The sequence below is a fragment of the Podarcis cretensis genome, assembly GCF_951804945.1.
Source record: "Podarcis cretensis genome assembly, chromosome: 3".
In the NCBI taxonomy this organism is placed as follows: domain Eukaryota; kingdom Metazoa; phylum Chordata; class Lepidosauria; order Squamata; family Lacertidae; genus Podarcis; species Podarcis cretensis.
The window spans coordinates 61129587-61152237 of record NC_137172.1 but is presented as its reverse complement, the minus strand read 5'-3'; the positions used below and the strand labels follow the sequence as shown (position 1 = coordinate 61152237).

General features: G+C 41.1%; 1 protein-coding gene across 3 annotated transcripts in view; it reads left to right on the top strand.

Annotated features, from left to right (window-relative positions):
* Nucleotides 1-22651, top strand: part of UTRN (utrophin) — a gene marked incomplete at its 3' end in the record, with an annotated part of 328497 nt that overhangs the window by 97599 nt on the left and 208247 nt on the right. For all 3 annotated transcript variants that reach the window (XM_079970879.1, XM_079970880.1, XM_079970881.1), the window contains exons 31-42: nucleotides 215-343; nucleotides 1675-1848; nucleotides 2415-2570; nucleotides 3753-3923; nucleotides 7200-7379; nucleotides 9962-10090; nucleotides 10262-10432; nucleotides 11773-11928; nucleotides 12377-12514; nucleotides 13622-13774; nucleotides 17924-18109; nucleotides 20681-20853. In XM_079970879.1, the coding sequence (XP_079827005.1) occupies nucleotides 215-343; nucleotides 1675-1848; nucleotides 2415-2570; nucleotides 3753-3923; nucleotides 7200-7379; nucleotides 9962-10090; nucleotides 10262-10432; nucleotides 11773-11928; nucleotides 12377-12514; nucleotides 13622-13774; nucleotides 17924-18109; nucleotides 20681-20853 (1916 nt within the window). The remainder of the gene's footprint in view (nucleotides 1-214; nucleotides 344-1674; nucleotides 1849-2414; nucleotides 2571-3752; nucleotides 3924-7199; nucleotides 7380-9961; nucleotides 10091-10261; nucleotides 10433-11772; nucleotides 11929-12376; nucleotides 12515-13621; nucleotides 13775-17923; nucleotides 18110-20680; nucleotides 20854-22651) is intronic.

Sequence of the window (22651 nt, the reverse complement as noted above, 5' to 3'; positions counted from 1 at the left end):
ATAATTTAGCTGTGTATGTGTGTGTAGGCGGACACATTGGAGTACCTGCTGTAATAGGGCTAATGACTTTGAAAGAAGGAGCCTATCATCAAAGCCAGCATGACTGATGTTGACACTGTAGCACTCATAATAGACTTCTGTGGTGTGATTTATTGCTAGTAAGGCTGATATCTGCCATGTACTGTTTTTTGCCTTTCCAATAACGACTTGGCAGAAAATCCAAACTGAAATTGCTGCTCATGAATCCACCTTGGAAGAGCTAAGAAAGAACGTGCGGTCGTTGATGCCAGCCTCCCCAGAATGCAGATCTCCTCGTAGTGGGTCTCAATTGGATGCCTTGCAGGTAAATATCACAAGCATTTGCCAGTGACCAGGACTGAGTGTAACTGACCGCATAAGTAAAAAATGAAGAGGGCACCTGTGGATGATAAACATGAGTCCTGCTCCTTGAATTTGATTTGCAGAAGTTTAATAGATAAATAATTTTGTTGCTTTATAAATTTATTGTGCGTCTTTGATTTGTGTGGATGCTGCTTTTCAATATTAATTGTTCTATTAATCATTAGAAAATCACCCTAAGATCCAGTGGATGAAGGGTGTCTTAGAAGTTTAAATTATCTGTTGATCTGACTTTCAATTTCAATACATTTGTTGTCATTGGAACAGCTCCAAAAATAAAACGGGAGGTTGACACTGCTAGTTGTAGAAATAAAGCATGAATTATTTCAGAATTCGTATGCAGGATGTCTTCTGACAAAAGGCAGCTTTCTTTGTGATTCGGGGGTGGTAAGCGCACTTATGGGTGAAGGCTACACACTTTATTCATGTACAACACGAATCAGTGTACAATACATATAGCTTCTGAGTGTAAAGCACTGGCAGTGCTGGATTTAGGGTGGTGTGGGCAGTTATTCTCCACAGGGCACAGAGCTAAGAGGGTGCATCATCATAATCATACCTATATTTATATGGGTACCTACTCAAAGTTGGGAGTGTGTGCCAAATTTTGTCCTTGCTCAGAGTGCCATATTACTAAAGCCTGACCCTGGACAGGACTAGCCTGCATACAGCATATTACATTTTAAATTACACAATAAGTCTACATAAAACCAAATTAGCTTGGAACAATTTCTAAAGAATAGGCAAAGGGTTTTTATCCTGAACACTGAGCACAATACCTTTGAGACTTGGTGATAAGCCCGGGCTGGTGGGAAACTGATGGGCCACTTCCCATGGCTTGCCAGGCTAGACTCCTAGCATGGGAACTAGGGAACTGACAGTAAGTCTTTGTAGACAACTAATTCAGTATAAGGCAGCTTCCTGTGGGTCATATTAGACATAAGTAAGAGGTATTTCTCATCATAGTGGGAGAAAGGATGAAATCATTTGAGGGAGCAGGAGACCTTGGATAGCTGGAGGAGTGACAGTCACAGGTAGAGATGTATTGAGGTTTAAGAGCTGAGAGATGTGATAAGGGCCTGAGAATCTGGAGTCCTTTGAAGATAAGGACAAGCATCCCGTGCTAGGCTCAAGACTGTACAAGACTTGGATAGGTATCTGGAAGACGTGCTGCATGGTCTAAGCAATGAGATGGAGCAGGAGGGTTGTTGAAACCTCTTGGGGGTGTTTTCTTTCTGGTCACAGTTTGATATTGTTGCCTTCTTTTATAAACAGAGGAAACTGCGGGAGGTATCCACAAAGTATCAGCTTTTCCAAAAACCAGCGAACTTTGAGCAACGTATGCTGGATTGTAAACGGGTTCTGGATAGTGTAAAGGCTGAGCTCCATGTCTTGGATGTGAAGGATATTGACCCAGATGTAATTCAGTCTCACTTCGATAAGTGCATGGTAATGTAGAATTTTGGCTGCACTTTCCTACTTTCCTCTCCCTCCATATTATTTCCATGAGGTCATGAAGATTTAAGATACTTTGCTTCTGTGTCTCAACTGAAATAAAGACTCCTACCAAAGATATCCTTCTATAGAAGCATATCCACAGATTTGGTGGAAAGCTTGGATAAAAGGAACAATTCTTTTTAAGAGATTTGGTTCTTATACCTAGATAGAATTATCAAAAGAACGTAACCCTTTCATATTATCAAAATAGTTCTAAGGGAAGCTTACTTAACTTTTCACTTTAATGGTACTTAGAGACAAATTTGATGCAGAGAAAATAACATAATTTTATCTTTGTCATATTTAGCATTAAAGCAAAAAACCCCAAACAGCTATTTCTTAAAACTTTGAATGAAACATTTGTTATGGCCAGGATGTTTGAATTGATGCATTGTTATGTTTGACCTGCTTTCAAGAAGTAATATGACATGAACAAGTTTAACCATTATTTGGAAACAGAAACAGACAAGCCTTGAGACATGAAACGGTAACAAATGTGTAATTCATTCTGGTTCTAGAAACTCTACAAGACTCTCAGTGAAGTAAAGCTTGAAGTGGAAACTGTAATCAAAACAGGAAGGCAAATTGTACAGAAACAACAAACAGATAACCCTAAGAGCATGGATGAACAACTGACAGCATTGAAATTTCTATACAATGATCTGGGTGCACAGGTAAGAGTTGTGTGCTGCTTTTGGGCTTTGGGGCCAGGCTATTTGAGGACAGTCTTCTGCCACATGAATCTGACCACCCTTATGACCATTGCTCTTTGATATTTGCCTTCAGAGGTACTGTTGCTTGGGACACATATAGGGTCTTTTGTGTAATGGTTTTAAGATTGTAAAAAGCTCTTCCTTGGGAAATCATGACTGGCTTCCTTCTTTTTGTTTTTATATAAATGGTCAGTGTGTTTTATTTTTTAAGGCTTTTGGATTGTTTTAACTTTGCACACTGCATCTTCAAATGTTTTAGTTCTGCTCTCTCTCTGAACTGTCTGTTCTTTAGTACCTCATTGTGATGTATAATCTAAATTGTAAGCCACCTTGGATGATCTGTCTAGCAAGCTGGATCACCTCTTTCTATATGCTTTGTTGACACTCTCAAAGAACTCTTAATAGATTAGTGAGACAAAATTTGCTGTTGCAGAAGCCTACTTCAGCTCTGCTTCAGCCAAGCTTGCTGTTCTATAGGATTGGTTAGTTTATGTTTAAATATACTTTCCACCAGTTTTCCTGTGCCAGACATTAAGCTAAGCAGGGACATTAAACTAGGGACGCGGGTGGCACTGTGGTCTAAACCACTGAGCCTCTTGGGTTTGCCGACCGGAAGGTTGGCAGTTCGAATCCGCACGATGAGGTGAGCTCCCATTGCTCTGTCCCAGCTCCTGTCTACCTAGCAGTTTGAAAGCATGCCAGTGCAAGTAGATAAATAGGTGCCACTGCGGCAGGAAGGTAAATGGCATTTCCATGCGCTCTGGTTTCTGTCACGGTGTCCCTTTGTGCCAGAAGCTGTTTAGTCATGCTGGCCACATGACCTGGAAAGCTGTCTGTGGACAAACACCAGCTCCCTTGGCCTGAAAGCGAGATGAGCACCGCAACCCCATAGTCGCCTTTGACTGGACTTAACCGTCCAGGGGTCCTTTACTTTTACCTTACCTATACTTTCCACCAGTTTTCCTGTGCTAAGCAGCCTGTAATTTCCAGGATCCCCTCTGGATCCCTTTTTTCTTTTTTCTTAGTATGACCTTTAATAAAAATACCACCTGGATGTTGCCAATTACTTTCACTGCTACGTATTTCTTATTGAAGAAGCAGAACTCCTTATCTCTGTTTTTACATGCTGGGTTTCTTATGCAGGTCACTGAAGGGAAGCAAGATTTGGAGCAGGCATTGCAGCTGTCATGTAAGCTCAAGGAAGTCTCTCTTTCCTTGTCGAAATGGCTAGAGGCTACGGAGGCTGAGTTAGTGCACAAGTCCACCTCAGAGAGTTTGCTCACTGATCTGGACACTGAAATCGCATGGGCTAAAGTAAGAAAAACTGTATCTTGTCCTTACTCCTTTGTATTCCTTTGTGATTTAAAAACAAAAACAAAACAGAGACAATTGTTTCTATTTCATCTTTGGAGCAACTGTTAACAAAAATGCACTTTCTAATGAGTAGCCTATCTTGAAGCCTTGTATATAAATTAAACAAATTATATAAGCGCTAGAAATTTCCAGACTATGTAGAATCACCAACTTAATTCTGTCCCTCTAGTTCACTTGTGAAGCTACTGTTCCCTTAATTTTTGCTGTAGTGTCAATAGCAACCCAGCTGCAAGGCTCATAGTGCTTCCAAATAATTTATTTAATGGTTTTTCTCCTTCTCTGTTTCCCTGATGGAACAATCTGTCCTCATCCCTCCCACATGTTCAGCTTGCCTGATTGAACTATCTGTTGCCCCTGCTGTTCTTGTGGGGGATGGTGGTCTCTGGACCATCCAGAGCAAATTTGGGGAGGGCACCAGAGAGCTGGGGGCTAGGGGAAGGAAAGGTGGAAAGTCTTGTTGCACTAGAAGGAATTGTTGTGCTGCTTTTCTCTGGTTCAATACTTAGTCCATAGTGCAACTTTTTCCTGGTTTACATTAAGCTGATGAAGAAAAATTGATGCATGTTTTTCAAGTAGAATTTTCTGCTATGCAAGTGGTGGTCAACTATGCATTGCTGATTATAAATAGGAAAATCTTAGGCATTTTCTTCCAGCATTAGATTCCAAAAACAAAAAAACACACAAAAAAACCACATTGCATATGGTACATGATTATTGTGAATGAGTAGCGTTTATCCTCTGTTCTCAGAGGTGTACCAAGGGTCTCTTCTGCCCCTGGCAATTGACACCCCGCCCCCCCCAAACTTTTGCCACGGTGCGAGAAGGATGGGAAGCTTCTGCATTTGATCTTGCTGCAACAGCGGAGGTGTGGCACCACACACATATACACCATACACTTCATAGTCTGAAAAGTGATTTTTTGCACTCCACCTGGGCCTGTGTTCTCGTTGGGTGCTGTTTTTGCCAACCCCTATCTTCACCTCTGTTCTTCTAGGATAAGTTAGAGTTAGTAATATAAGCCTTTTTGTTGGCTGTTGCTCAAAGAAAATAATTTAAAATGTTGAAGAATTAGCTATTAGATCTGTAACAACTATACAAAACTGTGTTGGAGGAGCTAATCTCTATAATTCCACAGCAGCAACACTTAATATTTGCTATCTGTTACATGATAAATCTCCTCAGTGATGGATTAAAGTGGTTAAAATAGCTATATAAAGATACATTTTTTACCTATTTAAAAAATCAACCAAGTAGCTAACTACACAAATATCATACTTTGTTCCAAATTTCTCCCCAGTACTTAGTTCTGAGCATATATTTAAGCATATATTGTGTCGATGCTTCCTTTACTGCTTTTTCCCAAGCTGGCATGGATAATTTAAAACCTTAAACTATCTTTTAAATTTGATTGCCTTATTATAGACATTTTTTAAAAAATCGTTTTCTCAAAAAGCTGAATTGTGCCAGCCAAAAAAAGGCGTATTAGATCCAAGGCTCACCAGTGTGTTTCGTTTTCTATAACGTAATACAGTTCTTGGCTTTTTGAATTTAATTGCTTGTTTTAATTATTGATTGCTATTTTAGAGAATGTCATGGTTAGTCAATTATTTGCCTAATTGAGTGCAAAAAGTCATTAGCCTACAAGGAGGAGTATTGTGTTCTGAGGATTGATGTTAAAAATGGAACAGTATAATTTCTTGTCGTGCAAGGAAACTGCACAAATCCTTCTTATGTTAAAATGGCTATAAATAATTGTGATCTGAGGACCTTTTTACTATCTGTATACAACATACTTCAATATGATTAGTAGTATTTAAATGTTTCAGTGTAATGTATTTGAAATGTTGCAATATGCTCTGTGCTCCACAGCGATTTAGAGAAAAGGCACTACTTTATTAATTAACAAGTGCTTACACACATACCATTATACAAAAATGTATATTATAGTGGGAAGAATTACATAAGGTTCCCTCCACTTCATGAAAAGTACATGCACACATGCAGACAAAAAGTAGTTTGAATTGCTCCATAACAGATAGATATATAGTTCCCCACATGCAGAACAAGAAACTTTATGAAATAACAAATGGAACTGGAACATGGAGTAATTGCATAATAAAATAAATGGCAGAATCTAATAAAATCAAATTTGATAAAGGCAAGAGGAAGATATAAGTTGTCTTAAAAATTACAACTTCATTTCCCAACAGTAGATAATTTCAGGTAGCAGGGGCTGCCCAAGACATTTTGGTACCTGAGACAAACCACAAAATGACATCCCTCTTCCCACTAGACTATATAACACCGGTCTTGAAAGACCTACACTGGCTCCCAGTACGTTTCCGAGCACAATTCAAAGTGTTGGTGCTGACCTTTAAAGCCCTAAACGGCCTCAGTCCAGTATACTTGAAGGAGCGTCTCCACCTCCATCGTTCTGCTCGGACACTGAGGTCCAGTGCCGAGGGCCTTCTGGCGGTTCCCTCGCTACAAGAAGCCAAGTTACAGGGAACCAGGCAGAGGGCCTTCTCGGTAGTGGCACCCGCCCTGTGGAACGCCCTCCCACCAGATGTCAAAGAAAAAAAACAACTACCAAACTTTTAGAAGACATCTGGAGGCAGCCCTGTTTATGGAAGCTTTTAATGTTTAATAGGTTATTGTATTTTAGTGTTCTGTTGGAAGCCACCCAGAGTGGCTGGGGAAACCCAGCCAGATGGGCAGGGTATAAATAATAAATTATTGTTATTATGATGATGATGAAGAAGATTGATATTAGGAACAAGGGCAGAGTGGGGGAATAAATATGTACATTGGGATCTGTTACCCCTGTGGATCCTGCTACCTGAGATGGTCACCTCACCTTGCCTCATGGCTGGGTCAGCCCTGTCCATTAGTCTGTATGATCACAGAAATGCAAAACTGTCAAATGGTCCCAATAACTTCACAATGCTTCATTTGCCTTTTATTGAAGGAGAATTTTCATGCTGCTAGAACTTCTATGAAAATTCTACAATGAGTGCAAATATTGTTGTCAATATTAGAATACCCCGTGTTCATTTGGGCATATATGCAGTTGGCTGGTAAGTGCCTTACATGATATGAAAAGGCAAGGTGGTCAAATTAGAAACATGGTCATATGCTATGAATGCATCTGATGCCATCTTTGACTTTGCAATCATGAAGAATTTGGTTCTGTTAATAGTTTCTGTTGCCTTTTAGAATGTGCTGAGAGAACTGGAAAGGAAGAAGGTTGATCTTAACAGTGTAACAGAGAGTAGCGCTGTACTTCAAACTTTAGTGGAAGGCAGTGAGACGACTTTGGAGGAAAAGCTCTGTGTTCTTAATGCTGGATGGAGTAGAGTCCGAACTTGGACGGAAGATTGGTGCAATACACTTTTGGTAAGCTTATATGCAATTTTTACTTTTCAGTATTTGCTGCCTTTAAAAATATTTTTTTATTAGCTGAGTTATCTGTCTGACATTAAGATTTCCAAAGTGTAATTAGCTTCAGCTGAATATGGTACATTATGATAGCCTTCTCACCGTGTGTACTGTCACAAAGCATAGAAATTCCTGTGAAGAGAGAAGATATCAGCATGCCCAGTAGATGTAGGATTGAAGTTACTTAATAAGAAAGTTGAGGGGCCAATATAACTTTAAAATGTGTTATGAATTTTAGAATATCATTTCGCTCAGTTTAAAATTTGCCTACCTGAACTTTGTAAGATTCTTGCTATCTAAACAGCCAGTTTTAATAGCCTTTACTTTTTGACATGAATATGTTGTAGCCATAATCCCAAAGAAAATAGTAAGAGAATCTAACACACCCATGGCAGTTTAATTCATTCTTGTGTCCTCTCTGATCTCTGTTGTGAGTTATCTATTTATCTGTCAGCTCCCTGTTTTGAAGTCATTCACAATCAAGACTGGTCATTTATATTATCTCCGAAGCCCTCTTCAGATATTTTCCTGAATATGTGTAGGATTAATGAGGTGGGAGGGGGTTTGCATATGATCCCCACCCCAAACTTCACTGTATGCACCAGTTCCCATTCCTGGAATGAGAGGAAGACAAGGCAGAAGTTCAGATCATGGGAGAATTTCAGTGTTTAGAATCTTCATTCAGATGTTTCCCTTCCATGTGGGAAGTTCTGAAGGGGGAATGGGTATCTGTGAGGATATGCATTCAAACAAACATTGAAGGTTTAAAAAAGTAAAAATCTTTCCCGCGTATCTTTCCAAAATCACCCTTGGTCTCCCTGATACATTACAGGGAATAGGGGAAATGTGATCTTGTTGCTCTTGCTTGATCTCTCAGTGGCTTTTGATACTGCAGTATCCTCCATGAGTGGGGGACTGATGGAACTATGGGGCCAGGTTTATAGAATAGCATTGGGGGAATTATGTGCCAGCCTCCTGCCAATTGTGCTATTCATTGCTGCAGGGCAATAAGGTATATTATGATAGCCTTCTCACCATGTGTTCCCAGTGCTGTTCAATATCTATAAGAAGCTGCTGTGAGTGGTAATTGGGAGATCTGGGGCACGGTGCCATCAGATTGCTGATGACGCCCAGCTCTATTTCTGTTACACCTGAATCAGGAAAGGCTGTGCCTGTTTTAAACTGGATGCAGTGATGGGCTGAATCCTAGTAAGATGGGGGACTGTGGTGAGTGGCTCCCAGGTACAGGAGCTGGGGAATTTACTGGTTCTGGTTGGGGTTGCACTCCTCTGAAGGAACAAGTTTATAGTTTGGGGGTGCTCCTCCATCACTGGAAGCTCAGGTGATCTCTGTGGGGATGCCTGTTATCAGCTTAAGCTGTACGGCAACTGCACCCTTTCCAGGACATGGATAGTTTAGCCACTATTGTTCATGCACTGGTAACCTCAGAATTTATGTTGAATCAAAGCATAAGATGAACGCACTATAGAATTTCACCAGTGCTTTAAAAGTTGCTACCTTTGCTTCTTTCTCTATACTTTTGCAATCTGAAAACCTTTGCTATAAAGTGTTACTATCAGAATAAACCAATTCTTTAAAAATCAAGAACTTTTGGAATTCCAATTTCACAACCATGTATTCCTTTATCAGTGAAATAATCATTCATGTAAAATTGACAGAAAGCGATCTATAATGAGCAGCGTTGTTTGAATATGTTAAGGATTTGTTATGTGTTTGAGCATACTGGTTTACTCATTGGTTATTAAACCCTGTTATGATGTGGGGATACTGGGACGCGGGTGGTACTGTGGGTAAAACCTCAGCGGCTAGGGCTTGCTGATCGCATGGTCGGCGATTCGAATCCCCGCGGCGGGGTGAGCTCCCGTCTTTCGGTCCCAGCTCCTGCCCATCTAGCAGTTCGAAAGCACCCCTAAGTGCAAGTAGATAAATAGGTACCGCTTTCTAGCGGGAAGGTAAACGGCATTTCCGTGTGCTGCGCTGGTGCTGGCTCACCAGAGCAGCTTCGTCACGCTGGCCACGTGACCTGGAAGTGTCTCTGGACATCGCTGGCCCCCGGCCTCTTAAGTGAGATGGGTGCGCAACCCTAGAGTCGGACACGACTGGCCCGTACGGGCAGGGGTACCTTTACCTTTACCTTTATGATGTGGGGATATGAATGCTGCATATTTTCTATGCTCTTTCGGGAAGTATGTTCTTAGGGAGAGGTGAAATGGGCCTGGGCAGGCTTTATCCTGTAGCAAAAATATGGATGCAGGAGATAGAAAATAGTGCAAAAGGGGATAGGACGTGGATTTAATACCTTCTAAATTTTAGTCCAGTTTTCTTTTTGAATTGAGTATGCAAATTTATTGTAAACTGTCCAGAGGTCTTGGCATGGAGTAGACCAGAAATCTAAATAAACGTAGTGATGACTATCTATTGCAAAGTGTTTCCTGTTAATATGCAGCATTTTTTTTTCATTTTATTGATTATTCTCTAGGTATTTCTTTCATTGATTTATCCTTGTCTTTGCTGTCCAGAATCACCAAAGTCAACTGGAAATTTTTGATGAGAATGTCGCCCACATAAGCACTTGGCTGTACCAAGCTGAAGCCCTGTTGGATGAGATTGAGAAAAAGCCAGCCAGCAAGAAAGAAGAGACAGTGAAGGTGGCAAACCTAATCTCTTACTGACATGGCTTATACAGTAATAGTATATTTTGGTTCCAAATTAAACTCCGCCAAATCTCTTGGTTGATAACTCTCTTGCTACACTCCCACCCTGTTTTATCCTGCTGTGTACTGAACACTAAGCTTGTGCTGTTTTTCCCCTCTTCTCAGCGTCTAACATCAGAATTGGATGATGTTAGTCTCAGAGTAGATAATGTGCGTGACCAAGCTATTATCCTGATGAATGGCCGTGGTGTGTCATGCCGTGAGCTGGTAGAGCCCAAGCTGGCTGAACTGAACAGGAACTTTGAGAAGGTATCGCAGCACATCAGAAGTGCTAAGGTGAGGATGGAAGATGTTGTGCAAAACAAGGATGTTGCTTCATGATCCCAAAGCATTGATTTCTTCCCATTTTGAAGTCCATATGTTAAGGGGAATGTAAGTTGAGCAGTTAATGTGCATATCAACTGGCCAGTGTGTACATTCACTGGGTCTCGTGGAGAATGTGCACACAACCCTTCCATGAAAAGGAAATTGTGCACATTTCCTGGTCAGTATACATAAGCCCCAAAAGGCCACAAAGAATGTGCATATTTCAGAGAAAGAAGCAGCTGATGTGCAAACAACAGGTCATTGTGGACATTCACCAGGCCTCATGGAGACTGTGCACATAATCCTTCCATGAAGATGGAATTATGCACATTTCCTGGTCAGTAGACATAATCCCTAACAGCCCTTGGGTAATGTGTCCATATTGACTGGATTTTGCACACTTACATTCCCCTTAAGATCCTTGATCGGTTCTTAATGCTTTGGTGGAATGAATGCTACTTAGTTATTTTTAGAGCTCAGCTAGGTGCAAACTCCTATTTTGATAAGAAGTGTATGTGGTAGGGAAGCTGCTTCTTAGTATTTTATTGATGAGCTGGTTGGTTATGATTAATTTTTTTGGGCTGGGGAGAAAGGTTTTGATGATAACTTAGAGAAAGATAGTACATTACTGTACATTGACAAACAAATATCTGCTTGCCTTTGACAAGATATATTGTTTAAGTGATATTTCTTGGGTGTTCTTTTTTTAAAAAGCCCACACGCATTTAATTTACAAAATACTACCAGTCCTAGTGGAAAGGGTACATAACACTAAGCTTGAGATCCAACATAACATTAGCACAAGATGACTGAGAACTTGTTCTTGAACAAGTGGTATCACACAAGCTTAACTGTCACCAAGTATCATAATAATAGTGGTTGTGCAACATCTTTTACAGGATACAACTGTTGCAGTGCACTAAGAATGAGGCTCCCACTTGCAGAATGGCTGTTCCTTGAACAGGCTGTTACAACTGGATATCACCCATTGGCTTTTCATATGCCTCCAACTCTCCAGAAGCATATAAGCTAGGCCTTGAGTATTCCAATTACTCATGACTAGGCATTTCCTTAGCCTGGGTCTCTGGGAATGGGGATCAGCTTATCACTCTCAGCCTTATTCTGCGTTCTTAGGTGCAGTTTAGTATTTTTCGTTTTTCAACTGAGCCAGTGAAACAGGATAATCTGTAGCCGAAGTTCCCCTACACTGCAAAATCTGATTCTGAACGTGATGTTCATTTGCAACTTTACTGATGCAGTTATTTAGGCATTAATCAATGTGTGTTTTTTGTCTTCCCATTTGCCATCAGATGCTTTTCAGTCAGGAGGCTCATAAAGTGTTTGTCAAGCAAGGGACCCATGGAATTGCAGTGGATTCTGCAGACATTGATAAATTTGAAAGTGAGTTACAGGATATGCTGAAGGTTGTAGAGAAACATATGGAATCACATGAAGATGATGAAAAGGTGTGTGAGATTAGAATGAAACAGATTATTTCACTTGCCTTTATTAAACATATTTTCAGCTATTCTTCTGTACATTTTTATGCATGTTCTGTACATTTTTATGCATGTTTTTCTTCACAGATACTGGGTTGTGTTTGGTGTAGCACTTATGTGAGCGGAATGAATTCTGCTGCAGAAAGGGACTTTCCATCCTTTCCTCCCCCTGTGCCCCCCTAAACCTTTTTTGGGGATTTCCCCAACATTCTAGAGCAGATTTTGGGAAGGTGTAGGGTGGATGTGGTTGGGAGAAGGAAGAGTCCCATTACGCAAATGGAAGTTGTTCTGTTCATGCATTTTTATTTTTATTTTGGTTGAATACTGCCTGTTATATCCATTTTGGGAGGAGGGGGAATATTTTCCCTTAAAGTATCATTAACTGTTTAGCGTTCTTGTGCCGTTATCATTTTAGTTGGATGAAGAGAGGGCTCAAATTGAGGATGTTCTACAAAAAGGTGAAAAGCTACTGCAACAGCCAATGGAAGAGAGCAGGCATGAGAGAATTCGTTTGCAGCTTCTGCTTCTGCAGACCAGGCAAAGCAGCGCTAAGGTAAAGCTATTGTGTTCTCCCCCCACCCACCCATCCAATAGGACAGACATCTGCAGTATAGTTTCCTCTCTCCCAAGCAACATGTGCCTGCCTGCATCAGAAAACTCTGTAACTCTCATGCACACACCCATGTCCAACTTCTGATTTTTCATTTCATTGACATAGATGTCTTTTCAAGCCAGGTGCACATGGCTTCCCACTTCTGATATATTGGAATCTTTTCTCTTGTCACCCTGAAACCAGGATGGTTAAATGGATGAATTAGTCATTAAATGTTTTAGTTCTGCCCAAAACCCAGTACTCTCTGCACACAATTATTCTTCTGTATGAATTTGATCTTCTGAGTCAGCTCTTCACCCACTTTCAATAGAAGAAAGAAAATATGCTTATAAGTGCATGTGCCATTGAAACTGCATGAGGGATCGGGGCCAATTAGATCTGCAATTGCCTCCATATTTTTTTAAAAATGTTAATATTGGGTAAAATTGTTCAGCTCTTTTATTCTTGTCTGCGACTGATGAAAGGCAGAGCCCTGTTTCTAATTCCCTGTTGTCTTCCCCAATGGAACCAGAGAGTTCCATATTAAGCTCAAAGAAACTGAGTAGGTATTAGCCCCCGCCCCCAGCCACAACTTAATTTACACCAACATGGTGGTAAGGGAAATGGGGGTGGGGCAGAAGAGGGGTTGCATTTTTTAAAATTTCTGGATTACTGATGTACCATTCAGCATTTGAGAAGCCTCTTCTTCAACCTGGCAAGATCCTGTTTAGCCTCAGATGCCTTCAAGGAACCCCACCTCCAGCCAAGGATTGGGGAACCATTTAAATTTGGTGCCTGGGAAATAGGCAAATTTGATCCTTGGTAGAATTATTTTTCAAATAAGGCAATCTGTGTTAAGACAGAAATTGGTGATTGTGGCAGCATGCAATATCAACCCAGCTCCCTGGCAGATGTTGTTTTGGGTCGTAATTGTCAACAAATACTTTTGCCATTTCACCTTGCACTTCTTTTGTAGATTCTAAACATCTGTGATTGAACATACACAACTGCTTTCCTGCTGCTTCTGTCAACTGTTTGCTTTATATTCCCTTCATTCTTTGCTTATAGAAACTTAGGTCGTTACAAAGGAGACAGGTGGTGGAGCTGTCCCCTTCATTCTCTCAATATAAGACAGAACAAGACAGTCATTTGCACTGGCTCAGTGAGACAGATGGAAGCCTTTCTGGAACAGAGGAAGCAGAAGATGAGGGGAGGTTGCAGGTAAATCTTATTTATTGTGAATTTTTTTAAAAAAACTTTCCCCTTAAGTTACACTAACAGACCACCTAGCCAATATACTTTCACTACTAGTACTGTAACTGTTGCTAGAGGATGGGTTTTTTTTTTTAGTTTTTTTGTCAATAATGTCATCATATTATTGACAAAATAAAATTGTCAATAAATTCTAAAATGGACCACTGCAGAAAATTTACCCTGTGGTAAAGGACGCTGATAGAGGATCTGTCCATCTAGCTGGAGTTTAATGTTTTAGACCTCACTAAGGAAGAGGACACATTCCTATAATTGGGCTACAAGAACTTGCCATCTCTTTTTGAAATGTTACATTGGCCATTAACACATTCAGTTGTGAGTGGATCCAGCAATGTTATGACTGAGTTTTGAGGCTAGATCCATACAGGGTAGCGAAAGATCAGATTCGAAAGCATATTTACTTACATTCAGGTTGCTTCATTTCATATAAATTATTTATCAATAGCATGTGAAATCTTGAAAGAAGTGGATTTTCTTTATCTATTTACTATATTTTCAGTCTTGTTTTTCAGATAATTGTCTGCTAATGTGTCTCATATTAATCAAAGGGGGGGGGGGACGGACAGACGAAAGAGAGAGAATGAGAGAAAGACCCTGTCATTTGGTTTATAAACTATGGTAAAAAGGCAGGAGAAAAAGGAAAAGGTGAAGGAGGGAGATTATTCAAAACCAGAACAAAGTGGTGAGCTGTGAGAGGGCCTTTATATCCAGTTCAGGCAAGGTTGTTCTTCATCTGCTTGAATAGCAATTGGTGACTTTGGTCCCTTTGGCCAATGGATGAGGCCTGTGTTCTTTCTTCTTACTTTAGCAGTCCCAGGGGCTAAACACAGCTAAAGCTGAGTATTTTTTCAGGCAGGATGGGGAGAAGTGAGCTCTTTGTATCTGCTTCTTATTTGGCTGATGGTAAGGGCCAGTTGGTCTCCCTGTTGCCTCAATGTTTCTTTCGGGAGGTAGTGACCCTAGGTTTCCTGGCTGTTGGCAAAAGCTGGAATGTGCTACTCTTCAATTCTCTGGCCTCAGGACAACTGTGATATCTATGAAGGGGAATCTGTGATTATTTTTATCTCTGTTCATTAGCCATCTCTTCTTAAGGCTTTTCCTGGGCCTTTCAACTTTTCCTTGTGTTCAGATTTTGCTCACAGGTGAGCATGACCAAAGGAGAAGGGTCATATCCTGCTATGCTTCTGGGCAGTTTCTTGAGCCTTGGTAAGCCCTGGGTCAAGTGATCCCCTGATCCGATTTTGATTTGACTCCTTATGATTTTATTTTGGATGTGTTTAAATTGGATGTATTAAAATCTGCTGTTTAGTCAAATATTTGTGAGAATTTTATTGAGTGCAGTACTGTGATACTGACTTCAGAAAGCTTGTCTGTTTCAATTATTCATACATACAAAGCTTTTCATTTTCCATTTCTAATGCGTCCACTTTTCTCAAATATTTAGTCTGTCATAAGAATTGTTGTTATATTTTATATAATAGTGAGGAGTTGTCTGAAGCAGTAAGTAATTTTTTGGACAAGCCTGTGCATTAGGCAATCTGTCAAATACTTTTGCATTTCTGGTTATGGGACTTTATAATTAAATGAATCAATCTCTTTATGACTCTCCTATAACTTTAAAGCCCAGAGCCAATTATTGAGGAGAACATAGAATGTGAAAGACTCAAATTCAAGCTTATGCAGCATAGAATAATGATGCCTAAAGTCCTCCCAATTTAGTGCCCTGTTTTGTCAGCAGCTACTTCCATTTCTTCCCATGGAGCTAACAGCAGCTTTAAAGTCAGGGAATTTAGGTTGGGATGATAGTGTGAGGAGAATGGGTCACAATTATTTTCTTACAAAAAGGGCTGAAATTGGTGAATTAATATGAGTGAAGGTGGCCTGCAACAGGTTTGGATCAGTTTTACCCCACAGAAAATGTATTTAGGAAAAGTACCAGTCGTTGCTTTGTAGCAGCAAATCACCTCCCTTCTGCATACTGGACTTCACATAGGAAACCTCCTGTTAAGAATTGATGTCAGCATGCAAATATCAGACAGGGTGGGAGCCTGATTGTCACCCCCATTCTCCTTTGTACAGGTAGTGCTCAAGTAAATGAAGAGAAATCAAAAAGATGGATTTGCGTGTGTAGAGCTGCACCAAGTATTAACCATTGGTTTGCGGTTTATATTTTAAAAATATTTTATATGAATTGCCCCAGTCTATTTTTCTAGCTCAAATGCCCTTTGTTTGTGTAGGATCTGGAAAATCATAGTTGCTGTCTTCTCTGAATTGAACCTTGAACATAAGGCTGCTGAGGTTTGAGGTTTTCATTAATTTTTGGCATACTGTAGGTGACAAAACAGCAATTGACCTTCACTCTGCACTGGACTCTGATGAAGATGCAATTCTGTATATGGTGATTCAGAAAAGGAATAAACCATATTTTTGTGCCTGGTTTTGATTGGCTTCATCTTTTAGTGATTAGCCAGTTGGGGATACTGTATTATCTAGCTCATTGCATCTGTTATAAGGTTGGCTTGGTAATCATTCATACACCAAACTGAGCTCCTTGGAGGAAGGACAGAATACAACTTTGATGAACAGTAGCAGATAATTGCTGTTCCCTTTTGAATGAACTGCTTTTGGGGATCTGACCAAGGTCTGTCTCGTCCTGTGTTATGTTTCCAGCAGCAATGAACCAGATGCCTCTGGAAGCAAGGCATGAAGGTGACCATTTACTGTTGTTTATCAACATCAGCTTATGGTGCTTAAGTTCAACTATTATGCTATTCAGAACTCTATGAACTCTAATCTCTATGAATTTGTCTAATTGATTCTTTTAGACTAGAGTTGGGGAACTCATGGTTTTCCAGAAGTTGATGGGGCTCAGGCACAGCACTTCAAAGTACTTTTATTTCCCACATTCCTCCTGATGCTTTCTGCTTTAAAGAAGGAGAAAGAAGCTCCCCAAACAATGATATGCTCTGTATGGAATAAAGTTACCGTATTTTTTGCTCTATAAGACTCACTTTTTCCCTCCTAAAAAGTAAGGGGAAATGTGTGTGTGTCTTACGGAGTGAATGCAGGCTGCACAGCTATCCCAGAAGCCAGAACAGCAAGAGGGATTGCTGCTTTTGCTGTGCAGCGATCCCTCTTGTTGTTCTGGTTTCTGAGATTCAGAATATTTTTTTTTGTTTTCCTCCTCCAAAAACTAGGTGCGTCTTACGGTCTGGTGAGTCTTATAGAGCGAAAAATACGGTATATGTTTTAACCTTGTTGTATAGCTCCTTTCCTATTTTGAGGAAGCTCTTGCTATCTGTAGGAAAACATGCTTTTTAGTGTTCTCTTTTTACTTAGCTTACTGTGTCTATAGACATAAAATGTCAGAAGTCATCATGGGCATGCCTTAGCCTCCACGCCAACTGAGAATTATAAAAATGAATGTCCACATTTCGAGAACCTGGGAAAAGACTTTGTTAATTTAGGGTGGGCTATCTCCACTCTTTCCCCATAACTGGAGCTGATAAATTGAGAAGAGGTGATGCTTGCTTGACTGGAGTATATTTGTATTGGTATATAGGGTGTTTCATTTTAAAGAAAGTAAGTTATTGGTGTACCTGCTCTGGACAAAGTAGATATACTTCCTTCTGATTATAACAATGAGTCACATGGCAGGGATTTTTAGTTTTGGGGATAGGATTTCAATTTTAAAAACTTGATTTTATCTGGTATATTTTAATACCTTATTTTTCAGTTCAGTACTTTAAAAAAAGGCTTTAATCTGCATTGAACCTGAAAGATAGGACATAAAGCAAATACAGTGGACCTTCGGGTTGTGTTACCTTTGGGTAATGTAACTTTCGGGTTGCTAATGCGGCAAACCCTGAAGTGTATACTTCTGGGTTTTGCCACATGCACGTGCGCAGAAGCGCTCTGTGTGCTTTGTGTATGCGCAGAAGCGGCGCCTCTAGATGCGGACTTTTCGGGGTACGTATGGACCCCCGGAACGAATTAAGTTTATATCTGAAGGGTCCACTGTACAAATAAATGAAATTTGTTTTTATCTTATACTGAAGTTATTTTAAAAGAGCTAAGCTTAAGTTTATTTTTCTTTAGGCAGTCTTGCAGAAGATTCAAGGTCCCCTCTCATCAACAACGAGGGCATCTCCATTCCCTGCAGAATACCTGGTTGAAATTAACAAGATTTTGCTGGCTATAGCTGATGCTGAGCTCTTGCTGAATGCTCCAGAACTTCATTCTGGTGTCTATGAAGATTTTTCTACTCAGGAAGATTCATTAAAGGTACTGTATTTTTTGCCCTATAGGACGCACCGGCCCATAGGACGCACTTATTTTTTTTTTTTTTTTTTGGGGGGGGAAATAAAGAAAAAAATTTATTCCCCCCCCCCAGCCCCAAAGAGCAAAGAAGCTCGCTGTCCTGACTTTGTTTTTATCCTCGGGGCTGGGGGTCCAGGAGTGAAGGCGAGGTTGCGCAACCTCACCATCGCTACGGAGCTTGCGGGGCTGGGGGCAGGGGAAGCCCGAGCTTCCCCCATCCCCAGCCCCCAGAACAGGTCCGGGAGCGATGGCGAGGTTTTGCAACCTTGCCATCGCTCCCGGAGCTTGCTTGCGTTGCTGGGAGCTGGGGGCAGGGGAAGCCCGAGCTTCCCCCGTCCCCAGCCCCCAGAACAGGCTGTTGCCCGCAAGCCTTGCGATCCCAGGGGGAACTCCCCCCGGGCGCGCAAGGCTTGCGGACACCTGCGCGAAGCACGGGGCATCCTCCGGAGGGCGCCCCATGCTTTGAGCTGCAGGCTGCCGCCCGCAAGCCTTGCGAGCCCGCGGGAACTCCCCCCGGGCTCGCAAGGCTTGCGGATAGCTTCCTGAAGCCTGGAGAGGGGGAGGGGTCGGTTCGCACCGACGCCTCTCGCTCTCCAGGCTTCAGCAAAAGCCTGCATTCGCCCCATAGGACGCACACACATTTCCCCTTCATTTTTGAAGGGGAAAAAGTGCGTCCTATAGGGCAAAAAATACGGTACTAGAAACTGAAGCAAAATATTAGAATAGTATTAAAAATGGTGATTATTTCCCCCAAACATTCTAACTTGGGTATAAGCATAAGGAAATTCAATGTATTTCTAAATGTTACAAAATTGCCCCTTGATTCATAGGCGCCAGTTTTTCTAGCATGGTCACACAATCCTAGTACAACGCTGCCTTGAATTTGTTACACAGCAGCGATTTCATATATTGAAACATAACTAAAAGGCCACCCTCCACATACTGTTTATGGGAAAGGAAAATCACGTGATTACTAAAGACTGGCACAATGGTCTTGGGCCTGCTCCTGACATTGTACATGCTGCGTTGCCCTGATGTCCATGCCAGCATTTAGAGTGGGGCCAACTAGTGTGTCCAATGCTTGGGGTAGGACCAAGGGCACAGACTTGCTCCTTAATGTATGTGCAAGATTTTTTTCTTTATCAAGAGTCTGGAAACCAAGCCTTATGATGAGTGGTTGAAGGAGTTCTAGATGTTCAGCCTGGTAAAGGAGAGATTGAAAGGAGATAAGGTAGCCATCTTCAAATATCTAAAGGGTTGTCACTTGGAGGATGGAGCAAATTTGTTTTCTCCTGCTTTGAAGGGTAGGACCAGAACCAAGGAATGCAAGTTAGAGGAAAGGATATTCCGTCTAAACCCCGGAAAGAATTTTCTTACAGTAAGAGCTGTTCGGCAGTGGAATGGACTCCCATAAGAGGTGGTGGGCTGTCCTTCCTTGGAGGTTTTAAATCAGAAGTTGGAGGGCCATCTGTCATGGATTCTTTAGTTGCATTGCAGGGGGCGGAACTAAATGATTCCCGGGGTCCCTTCCAACTCTATGATTCTATGAATGAAATATGGGGCAAATAAAATGTGGAGAACCCATACTGGAAAGAGTTTAAAAGTATTTATTTCATAACATTTATACAGCACTTTGTAATAAACATCAAAGCAGTTTACAAAAAGATAAAGCAAGAAAATCAAGAAAAATTTGCACCCTTCCTTTAAAACATACCAAAGTTAAAATAATAAAACAGATTAAAATTGCCTCAACTTTCTAAGCATCTGTGTAGGCTTGACTAAACAAGAATGTTTTTAGCAGACACTGGAAAGTATACAGTGGAGGGGCCTGCTTGAGCTCAATAGGCAGGGAGTTCCACAGAGCAGGTGCTGCCACACTAAATGACTGAGTTCTTACAAATGCAGATCGGGTATTACACGGCACCTGTAGTAGTGCCAATATGTTGTACAAGAACACTGCAGGTAGTAGTCATTTTGGGGATGGTCATTGGTATTCTCTCTCCCTCCCTCCCTCCCCACTCCCCCTATCCACATCCCCTCTCCCCCATCTCAGATCTCTACATATACACTGTTGTTTGAGCTTGATCCTTTCATCACATGTATAATGCATTGCCTGAACCAGGACTTGCTATGTTTACTAGATAGTATAATGTCTCCAAGAGGATTGTAGGCTCAGGAAAATTAAATATATTTGACACTTCTCCTTTCAGGAGCTATGTGTAAGTGTGTGTGTGTGTGTGTGTGTGTGTGTGTGTTTGAGAGAGAGAGAGACTGTGTGTGTGTGAGTGAGTGAGAGAGAGAGATATTAAAATGTGATAATTTACTTTTTAAGAATGAAAGTAAGTACATGCTCAAACAAAATAAACAGAAAGCTTTGTGTTTGGGCTCTTAAGTTGATGTTATAGAAGAACTCATTGGATAGCATTGTGGTTTAAAAAATAATTAGGGAAAGAAACCTATACTAATACTTCCTTGTAGAGCTAATACTTCCTTGTAGAGCACTTCAACAGGATTTTTGTCTTTCTATGCTTACAGAACATAAAAGACATGTTGGACAAACTTGGGGATCAGATTGCAGTCATTAATGAAAAACATCCAGATGTTATATTGGAAGCATCTGGATCTGAGGCTGTTCAAATAGCAGATTCTCTAATCCAACTGAATGCAGAATGGGACAGAATTAACAGGATGTACAATGATCGTAAATGGTAAGTAAAAGGACTACATTTACTTTGTGCTGAAAAACAAGCAGTCCTGCACCCAGAAAAGCTGATTTCTGTGATGAAGAAGTGAATCTGTAGGGGAAATTTAAGATACACCCTGGTGGGGATTTTCTGCTTTGGGCAGAACAATTTTGTTGGGTCTGTGAAGCTTGAGTGATTTTTAAAATTATTATTATTAATAGCTATCATGAAGTTGCTTAGCAATGTCTGTTTCATGAGCATTCAGGGGTTCTAGGGGTGTTTTTAAGGTCAGGGATCCAAGGTGGTCCAGTATTAAAACTAAAAATTGAAATCCAAAAGGAATTCTTACCAAAAGGACTGATCTCCTACTGGCATCATGGGCTCACTGGATTAGATTGGGCTCTGGCTCCACCCTGGTCACAAGGCAGAAGAAAAATCTCTTTGGGAAAGTGGTAGCTCCCAATCAGTTTTTGCTCCTGCCTGTTCTTCAGCAAGCCCTGCATAGCAATTTTGGTTGCAGCTGGGACCCGCCCTAATTGGGTAAGCTTTGTGATCCCATGATGGCCATGGGAGAGATAGTATGATTGGTACTCACCTGAAGTGTAGATTGCTGATGGCATCATGGGGTCACTGGAACCATGCCCTAATATTGACTGCAAATATTGGTTCTGCTATTACCCACATGCCTTTAAGTTTGCAGTTCGTTCCTATTATTAGGGGAAACTGGGCACCTTTCTTTTCCTTTACTGTTTGTGACGCGAATGACTGTTTGAGCTTGGTGAGACCGCAAAACTGTTTGGGAGCTGCCCACTTCCCAAAGAGTTTTTTCTTCCGCCTCATGACCAGGATGGAGCCCAGAGCCCAATTCAGTCACCCCATGATGTCACCAGAGATGTACAGTTTAGGTGAGTACCAATAGTACTTTCTCGTGAATCACAGAAGAAGCTCACTATTCAAGGCTCAGCCTCTTCACACTCAACCTCAACTCTGTCTCCTTTTCTCTCTATACATTAGTGTTTAGCTCAGCTTTACTGTTTCCTTCATAGCAAAGCTCTGTTCCCAGGACACAGAAAGCAAGATGGCAATGCTAGGGCTGCATATCTTCCTCCTTATTTTTGGTCTGATTATCTGTGGGGTGGGCAGAGTCCTCCCTATTCTTAAGGATAGTTGTGGCCCTCTCTAACAAGAATTTCCTGGGTCCCTATAAATAGAAATAAAATGAAAGATGCCCCAACTTACAGCCTAATTGCTGGATGGTATAGAAAAAGAAGAATATCACCAAAGGCAAACAGGACAAGATATATGTTATTCTGCCTTTAACCATCAATTGAAATTAATGTTCATTTCCCATCAGCCTGTGCCTGGCTGGGTTACCAAGGTCCTAAAGTCTCTTAAGGAGCTTCCATATGTAGGATTCTGGGATGCTGGGCTTCGATTCTATTATGTAGAGGGTGGACCTAGCAGACGACACAGAGATTTCTCCAAGTAGTTCTTTATAAGTAAGCTGGAACTGAACTGAACTGAAAACACAGCTCAGTTGGCCTGCTTTTATAGGCAGCCGGCTGTCAACATTGTAACAACAACAGCCCAGGGTTTCCCGACTAAATTAACTTACGTGGACCTGAGTGAAAACTCAATACACAATACCCCCTGGTGGCCAGGGTGAGAACTTCAATACATAACTACTATATGGGCTGATCCACCACCATTGCCAAACAAGTAGCAATTTGAAGTTCCGGGCACTATTCCTCTGCATATTTGAATCTTCACAATCCTTTTGGAAACTTCAGTAATCTGATTAAGTTAACAGTTAAGCAGCCAA